At 43.4% G+C, this 10,000-nt stretch overlaps 1 protein-coding gene across 2 annotated transcripts in view; it reads right to left on the bottom strand.

The window, feature by feature from the left end:
• The window catches only part of cped1 (cadherin-like and PC-esterase domain containing 1), a 99,622-nt gene that overhangs the window by 55,877 nt on the left and 33,745 nt on the right, over window positions 1-10,000 (bottom strand). For both annotated transcript variants that reach the window (XM_080851003.1, XM_080851004.1), the window contains exons 5-8: window positions 7,452-7,536; window positions 6,952-7,111; window positions 3,901-4,031; window positions 2,853-2,925 (exon numbers count right to left, since the gene is read on the bottom strand). In XM_080851003.1, the coding sequence (XP_080707129.1) occupies window positions 2,853-2,925; window positions 3,901-4,031; window positions 6,952-7,111; window positions 7,452-7,536 (449 nt within the window). The remainder of the gene's footprint in view (window positions 1-2,852; window positions 2,926-3,900; window positions 4,032-6,951; window positions 7,112-7,451; window positions 7,537-10,000) is intronic.

Below are 10,000 nucleotides of genomic sequence, written 5' to 3'. Positions count from 1 at the left end.
GACGCAGTGACCCCTGGTGGCCTGGTGTAATTAATACGCCCAGACCGGTGTCAATTTCTCATTTCTGAGCCACAGCGGCTTTGCACAAATCCTCCCCTACAGGTCTGGCAGATTCAGGGGCAGATGTGGTGAAGACTAAGGCAGACATGATACAAGCAGATGGACACACACACACACACACACACACACACACACACAGGAACATAAACACAGTTACATTCCTGGTCATGTAACAGTAGCCAGAGGGTAAAGTGCTGTACATGTGCATGAGAACTGAAGTGACCAGAAGGAGTATAAAGCTAACACTAATGGCCGATGGAAAGGTGTGCAATTAAGGGAGATTACTGCAGGAATTTCAGAGGAAACGGGCGAACAGGGCCAACTGGTTTTCCTTACAGACCAAAGCCCTTCTTCTCAATGACATACACCTCATGTATATAAAATGGATATCACTGCTACAGTCCCGAGGTTTGGTGTAGGGGTTATCCAAATGTCTGAAGGTCCACCTACATATTTAACTCATGACTGCAACCATGTGGTTATTTGTGGAAACTGCATTGAATAATGGAACGGCTCCCGGGACAGACTTGGAAAAAGACTCCTGAAGAAAACTATGTTTTCTGAGGTTCTTTACAAGACCCATCATGTCACTGCACATTTAAGCTGAATCTCTATAGTTATGCAAAGATATTTTTGTGATAACAGAACTTTCATAATGAAAGAAGGATAAGATATACCAACCTCTGTACACTTTCTTCATACCAGGCTTTGTCCACCACACACAGAAAAGTCACTACATAACATCTTGCCAAACTTATGAACTAGCTTTTTAGCATACATTTACTATAATATAATATACATATACTATGTGTGTGAGTGTATGTGTGTGTTTGTGGTGTATGTGATTGCATGTGTGTGTGTGTGTGTGTGTGTGTGTGTGTGTGTGTGTGTGTGTGTGTGTGTGTGTGTGTGTGTGTGTGTATATGTGTGTGTGTGTGTGTGTGTGTGTGTGTGTGTGTGTGTGTGTGTGTGTGTATGAGTGTGTATATGTGTGTGTCTGTGTGTGAGTGTATATTTATATTAGGGATGTAAATCTCTCATGACAAAAACGATTCGATTCGTATCTCGATACATGGGCCCGATACGATACAAGAAAAGATTCATGTTGATAAAAAATGATTCTGTACAATTCGATTCAATGCCGTTCAATTATTGAAAACACTAAGTCAGACATCCTAACCTGCAAAAAATCATTTCAGGGAGGTATTCCCCCCCTAGGCCTACGTATTTCTGTTGTGGTGCCTCAAAGTTATAAAATCATAATATCATTCTATAGGCTATAGTCCTATGCATTCTTTGTTAATTATGTTTAAATATGAAGATTACTTTTACTATTTATTATATGCTGCTAATACTATCCTATTTATGTAAACTGCTTTTATTTATATTCCATTGCAACTTTAAACAAGTCTAAGGAGCTTGTTGTTTTCATGTAGCCCTGGCAACTAGCTGGCATGAATAATATGCACATGAAATGAAACTTGTTGAACTCACCTCAACATGTCTATAACAGTACTTTAACCCACCATGGGCAATGCTGAAATCGTGCCAGACGGTCATTGTGATTTACTTTTATAAGACAGGGGTACACCTTTGTATAGTCTGTTGTAAAATGTCTTATATTTTCTTTTTGGGGGGCACTCTCCCTGTGCCATGGTGCCCCTGTTCCTAGATACACTGAACTGAGTTCGGGAGAAGAGATAAAAGCCCGCCCACGTCGAAAATTGATTGGTTGACTTACCGAAACAGGCCAATCAGAATGCTCCTGAGGCACACACGCACACTGCCTCACACACGCACAGTCTCTAGGTCCCTCTCCGTGCGCGCGTTACACAGATGCTAACGCGGTTTGGAGCAGGTCTGTCTCATGTGCACGGTCTTGCTCGCTCGCTCTAGATTCCGGGAGATTTTAAGTAATTTGCGGGCCTCAGGGAGTTGTTATCAATATGCTGGACACTCCCGGAACTTCCGGGAGACTTGGGATGTCTGCACTGCCATTTGCACTGTTCATACAGTGCTTATATTTATGTGAAGACATCATGATGGCTCGGTCTCGGAATCATGACTATAAATGTTCAACATAATTGTTAATGATACAAATATTCTCCTATTAATTATTTTATAATTATTTAAATCCGAGGATGTCTGTAGAAACACGCAATCAACAACGATGTATCTTACTTGGCTGAAGTAGCTAGCTAGCATAGCATCAGCCATTGAAAATGAATAGCGTAGCTAGCATAGCATTGTTGAGAGTTGTAATCTGTCATTCTCTCCAGGTCTTGGCGTTAATACTGAGAATACAGCCTGATTGGCCAAATCCCGCATAGCATAAACCAATGACAGGCTGTCATTGTTCTGACTGAGATAAAATGCAGCAGGCCAGCGAGTGTTTAAAACAGAGGGACAAATGCTTGTGAACCGATTCATAACTTTTAAATCGGGCAAAGACCGTTTCATGAAATTTTAAAACCGATACAGGACTTCACGCATCGATGTAGTCGTATCTTACACGCTAAAAACGGATATCGATATGTATTTTTTTTTTTTATACATGTGTGTGTGTGTTTGTGTGTGTGAGTGTGTGTGTGTGTGTGTGTGTGTGTGTGTGTATATGTGAGTGTATGCATGTGGTGTGTGGTGTGTTTGTAAACACAATTCTAAGGAGTGTGTGAGGGAGGTGAGAGTGTGTGAGGGAGGTAGGAGTATGTGGAGGAGGTGAGAGTGTGTGAGGAGGTGAGAGTGTGTGGGGGAGGGGAGATTGTGTGAAGGAGGTGAAGTGTGTTATTTACCTTCACCACCACAGCAGAGAGAGAGGCGTTGAAGCTCAGCGTGAACGTCAGCCACTGGAAACAAAGTCTGCAGCTGAGGAGAGGACACACACACATTATACACACACACACACACACATTATACACACACACACACACACACACACACACACATTCTTTCTCATAGACACACAGAGTAAAAACTTGAGTAGGTGGCAGATCAGGTGTGCAACTCGACACTTAATTATGATTCTAAAGTAATTTACTGAATACACATATACTGACTATAACACTTTATGTAAGTACTGATTATTGGTCATAGATGGCTAGACAGGTGAATAGACAGAGACAGACTGACAGATGTATTGACTGATAAACTGTTACTACTTAAACTATCTATAAAGATATTACTGAGCACTGATGTATATATATACAGTATTTATATATATTTATTATACGGCTCTTCAGAATGTTCCAAAAAGTACCGTTGATTTGAATGGGCCATCCCTGCGTCATAGGTCACATTAATTCCTGATAACATACCGCTGCGAAAAGATAAAGACCGCTGTCATTGGCAACGGGTTTTGTACTTCTAATTCACATCTTTCATATCATTACGCCAGAAGGCCAGTCATTTTAACGCAACAGTAGACAGTAATTTGAAGTCAGCAAGTAATGGGTTGCTATGCAACACCTGAAACTTCAAAGTTCTATTTGCTTGAAGAACTATTTATTTCTAAACGGGACTCATGAAACGGCAACTAAATCATTAAAAAGAGGTATGTTGGACGAATGTCTTCTATCGTTTTTGGCAAGTAACCGTATAATAAGCGGGATAATGTATTGTCCGTCGGTCATTCTCCAAAAAGAATTCCCTTCAGGACGAAACGACACCCTCCGCTGCGCGTCGGGGTGTTGTTCGCCCCGTCGGGAATTATTTTTGTAGAATGACCTCCGGACAATACATTATCCCTTACATACAGTATATATATACTGTATAACTAATGTCATAGTTGAGGTATTATCATTAGTGAATTTGATTTGATCCCTGATTGACTGTCTGACTGACCTGTGCCGATAGCTGGCCTCCTCATTGGTCAGGGTTGCTGCCAGCAGGACCTCACTGACCACGTGCTGCATGTGAGCCAGACCCCGCTGCAAGTCAGCTGGACCCAGACGATCCAGGAAGAAGAGCTGCAGCTGCGGATGAGGAGAGAGGAAGAGTAGAGAGGAAGAGGAGAGGGGGGGGAGGGGGAGAGAGGAGGGGAGAGGGGGAGAGAGGAGGAGTGAGAGCAAGGAGGAGGACAGAAGAGGAGAAGACAGGAGGAGGATTGTGGAGGAGGGGGAGAGAGGAGACGGACGAGGAGAGAGTAGGAGGAGGAGAAGGAGAGAGGGGGATTAGAGGGGGGAAGAGGAGAAGGAGGAGGAGAGAGGAAGAGTAGAGAGGGGGTGAAAGGAGGAGGCAGGAAGAGAGACAGACATGGGGCAGAGTTGGAGTACAGTGGGAGGATAAAGAGAGAGAAGGAAGGACAGAAAGATGGAGGGGAGAGAGAAAGAAAGAATAACAGAGAGGGACAGATAAAAATGATATTTCAAAACATTGATTTTTAAAAGCTTTTTATCGCACCATCACATACAATGGCCACATTTCCTGCCCTGAGTTTCACAGTACTGTTGCCTTTGGCTCCCAACCCAGAACCCAGAACCCAGAACCAGATCTGGACTTCCAGATGGTTCCTAACCCAACCTAAAGGCCACCTAACTGGACCCCTGACTGCAGGGTCATGTGATCGGTCCATCATCTATTGCTCTTGGGTTCTACCCTTCCGTGCGGGCTGACAAGAGAGTGGATGTAGGTCCATCAAACCAGCCAATGCTGGTCCGTCATCACTACGAAAACAAAGAGAGGTAGACTCGGGTCGAGTAGCTATGCATGCATCAGCCTTGATAGAAGTAAACCAAATACATTACAAATATTATCTGAACATTAATGCTAACATGATACACTTGGTTAGCAGCTGTGTTTTGTCTTCTTACTTATGATCTTTGGTTTGTATTCATGGATTCATGTATGGAAAATAGGGACTTTTAGGCATGTAGACCCAGTCTGATCATATTGCATCAGGCCAGTAATGTGTCAGATTCAAGGCGGATGTTGACTTAACCACATGACACTGGGGAAAGAGGTCCCTGCAGTCTAATGTGTGTGAAATCTGAATACCATACCAAGTGACCTGCTAAGGTCTTCATACCAAACACAGTTTCTGCACACTCAAATCCATGCCAGTGAGTCGAACGATGACTGATTTGATTAAGCAATCAGATTAAAAAGGATTGTGTTTGTGTACGCGGGTGTATGTATGTGTGTGTCTGTGTGTCTGTGTCTGCGTGTGCCTGTGCGTGTGTGTGTGTGTACTTCTTCTCTTACTCCCTTGTCAAGGACAGGAGAGAACTGAAGGCAAAAGACAGGAATTTTTGGACAAAGCTGAAGTTTTCCTTCACATTTCATTGACCACATAATGCACATTCCACTGGTGCAGTGCAGTAACACCATCCTATCAACAGATGGCAGCAGAGAGCAGAGCTGGTGCTGCGCCTGTCAGGAAGGGGTGTGCAGAGATACTAGGAGGATGTTCTGTTTCTTAATGTGCGACCGGAGTTCTTAAAATATATCTTACCTACTGTCCCTTTCTCTATGTTTTTTCTCACATGCACGCACACACACACACACACACACACACACACACACACACACACACACACACACACACACACACACAGACACACAAACAGGACAGGAGTGCAGTCTCTTAGGACACACACTGAGCCTCTGGCAGTGAATTCTTCATAACAACTGAGTTATTGGGTTGGTGCACTGGTCCCTCATTAGAAACTAATTTCCATTTGAAGTTCGTTTAGGTTTCAGTGTTTGAATGATTGTGTCTTCTTCCTCACTCTCTCTCTCATTGTATGTTTGTGTGTGGGTCTCGGTGTGTGTGTGTGTCTGTGTATATGGGTCTCTGTGAGTGTGTGTGTGTGTGTGTGTGTGTGTGTGGGAACATGTTGTTTGCTTTTTTTTTATTAGGTATGTGTGAAAGAAGTGTGAGTTCTGAACTAATTTGGCTTTGACAGTATTTTGCACACACACACACACACACACACACACACACACACACACACACACACACACACACACACATCACACACACACACACACACACACACACACACACACACACACACACACACACACACACACACACACACACACACACACACACACACACACACACTCATTAGAGGTAGCTAGTTGCAGAAGCATATTAGCCGAGCACAGCAGTGTAATGGACATCACATGGAGAGTGTGAGTGTTTGGTAAACACCTCTGGGACAGTGGCAGGACTGTTTGCGCTCCGTGGAAAATGTCAAAGCACTATACACTCATTTGGCACAAGCTGATCTTGGCTGCTGTTTCTGGCAAAGTCGCACGTTTTTGGCGAGGTGTCTAACAAACTTCAGCAGCTGTTTGCTTGTCTTGCTTGGTCTGAGTCAATCACAGAGTTCTTGTGGCCGCCACAAGTGCCCTGTCAACGCTATACCATCACCTGAATGTCACTCAAAATACCACACAGACCTCACTCAAGATAGCATATAGATCTCATTCAAGGTTCCACACAGGCCTCAATCAAGATAACATATAGATCTCATTCAAGGTTCCACACAGACCTCACTCAAAAAAATACAGTCATGGACCAAAATATTTGCACCCCTGCACTTCTGTCAGATAATGCACCACTACTTCCAGAATATTGCTGCAATTACAAATGCTTTGGTATTCACATGTTGATTTCTATTGTTTGCATTGGAACAACAAAAAAAAGCAGAAAAGAAAAGCGACATCTGACATTATTCCACACAAATCTCCAAAAGTGGACTGGACAAAATTATAAATATAAATAAAAATGATAAATATATAAAAATAGTATTATTATTATTAATAAGTACTGTTAGTGTGGAAACTGTTCTATGTACAATCTTTAAGGAACTTGTGAAGAACTTCTGTTGCCTAAGAGAGAGCGAGAAGAAGAGAACCATACAACTGGTGGTCAGCGTGGCTTACCTCAGAGACATGGCCGTATTTGTCCCCCTGTGACCTCACCAGCACGGTGTGATGTAAGAACGCTGTGAGTGGCCGCACGGAGGTAACCAGGACGTAAACATTCACCGTGGCAACAGCGTGCTGATTGGCTGAGGAGTGTGGCGGGTGGATGGATGGATGCCTGGAAACAACAAAAATGCAGGGAATGAGAGAGCGAGAGAGACAGAGAGCAATATCTCATTACATTTAATTATGTATTCATATATGTGTGTGTGTGTTTGTGTGTGTGTGTGTGTGTATCTTTGTGCATCTGGCTTGTGCTCATTGTATATTCAGTCACAATCCATCTTACCATCTCCTCTCTTCTCCTCTCCTCCCATCTCCTCTTGTCCTCACTACTCCCCCTTTCCTATCCAATGTCATCCTATCTTATCCTTTTCTATCTGATCCTATCATGCCCTATGCTGCCATGTCCTATGTTGGCTTAACACTGGTACTGTCTGAGTGGTGTGTTGACTCACCAATCACCTCCTGTCAAACTGGAGGAGCTCAGCGGATTGGCTCCCTCCTTTCCACAGGCAGAGGGAATTATGGAAAGATTCAAGCCTGGAATTTCATAAACAAAACATGTGTCGATGACCTGTAGAGATTAATGTAAAAACAACACACACACAACCATGCATGGTAGACACAGCTGCATGTCCGGCGCGCGCGCACACACACACACACACACACACACACACACAGACACACACACACACACACACACACACATGGAAACACACATCCCCTCCTATAAGTGGAGAGTGGTTCTACTGAGATCACTTGACATCACTGAGAAGTTACTGTCCATATTTATGAGAGTATATGAATGTGAGTGATCACTGTCTATATTTATGAGAGAGTATATGGATGTGAGTGTTTACTGTCTATATTTATGAGAGATTATAAAACAATTGCGTTCTATTGCGTTATTTAGCTGTTTCTGATTGGACGATAGACGTTCCAAGCCATGGATTATCCCAGAACAACCCAACGGGGACTTCTCACAGCTAATTATAAATCACTCCGCGATGAAACATTCTATAGTGCATTGATAATAACCGTTAATTCAAAATTCTAATAATTTCAAACCAAGACGTTGACAATGGAACTATTTTTTGTTGCGGAGAAACAATGGCGAAATAAACATTTTATTAATCAATAACCTCGTGTTGAAATGTTAATTGGTTGACTATAGAATTGCTTTATAAAAGCAATATAGCACGAGTGGGAGTGGGGTAGGTAAGGGATAATCCCTTATAATACCTACCCCACTCCCACTCGTGCTTTATTGCTTAAGTATATGAATGTGAGTGATTACTGTCCATATTTATGAGAGAGTATATAAATGTGAGTGATTACTGTCTATATTTATGAGTGTATATGAATGGGAGTGATCACTGTCTATATTTATGAGAGTTTATGAATGGGAGTGATCAAATGGCCATGTAGTGTCAGTACAGTGTGGAGAGTATTTCTTTCTCTTCAACATCAATAACAGCAAGAATCCAGTGGAGGCATCTGGCTTCAATATGTGTGTTTTCCCCAGTGTGAGCTTGTGTGTGTGTGTGTGTAGAACTGTAGCTCCATGTGTGTGTGTGTGTGTGTGTGTGTGTATGGTGTGAGTGTGTGTATGATGTGTGTGTATAGTGCTTGTGTGTTGTGAGTGTGTGTGTATGTGTGTGTATGGTGTGTGTATAGTGCTTTTGTGTTGTGTGTGTATGGTGTGTGTTGTGTGTGTGTGTGTGTGTGTGTGTGTATTCAGGATGGAGTGTATATTTACAGAGGCTGGCAGGTGTGGTCTGTGAGGCTCGTATCTAGCAGGTTCGTCTGGACTGTCATGTTTATGCATAACACGGAGAATGTGTGCGAGCAGAGATGAAGTGTGTGTGTATGTCTCTGTGTGTGTGCATACATGTTTGTATGTGTGTGTGTGTGTGTTTGTGTGTGTGTGTGTGTGTGTATTTAAACACAAGATTTCCTTCCCCTCAGCAGACTCAGCACATAGTGTGTGCGTGTGTGTTTGTGTGTGTGTGTGTGTGTGTGTGTGTGTGTGTGTGTGTGTGTGTGTGTGTGTGTGTGTGTGTTTTTGTGTGTGTGTTTGTGAGGGTATTCTGGCATCACATTGCTAATGAAATTCCCCCCTCCCTGGTCCTGGTGGAAACATCTCAGCCCTGACCAGAATAACCACCCACTTTATCAAATCACAGTGCGGCCACATCTCCAACCCCAACCATCTCTCCAGAACATCCGCAGCTATCTGGAGACACAGCGCTGAGGCTCTGAAACGCTTCTGAATACACACACACACACACGCACACACACACACACACACACACACACACACATACTCAACACAACACAACACAACACAACACAACACAACACAACACAACACAACACAACACAACACAACACAACACAACACAACACAACACAACACAACACAACACAACACAACACACACACACACACACACACACACACACACACACACACAAGCACCATACACACACCATCACACAGACACACACACACACACACACACACACACAGAGCAACGCAGAGAAATAGAGGCCAGCTTAGCCAGACGAAAACAGAGTCAAAGCCATGAAAACGGAGGCCCATGAAATGAACCAGAGCCAAATGGTAGTGGAAAAAAAAGTCATAAATGTGTTTCTAAGCCTGTTAGATATGCCAGGGTCCTATTCAGTATGTGCTGTTTCTGTGAAAAACCACAACAGCAGAACAAAAAAAATCCTTTTCCTGTTCAGTGGTCAGATGGTGACCTTTGACCTTTACCCATAATCCTCCCTGACTGTGAAGAGCTACAGTGAGGATGCAGAGTAGGTGAGGCGGGTGAGGCCTCACCCAAAAGCGTCCTCAAAGGGCCTCGTCTCAAACACCAGGGTAAACATTGATGTGGGCTGCCAGCCAAGAGGAAAAACAATATTATTTCCAGGAACCTGGGACAATGCTGCGCTTTCAAGAGGACCCTGACAGCTGGGGCAGGGGACCCTCTTCATGA

This window comes from Sprattus sprattus (genome assembly GCF_963457725.1).
Source record: "Sprattus sprattus genome assembly, chromosome: 14".
Lineage (NCBI taxonomy): Eukaryota > Metazoa > Chordata > Actinopteri > Clupeiformes > Clupeidae > Sprattus > Sprattus sprattus.
This window is presented reverse-complemented; position numbering and strand designations above follow the sequence as displayed.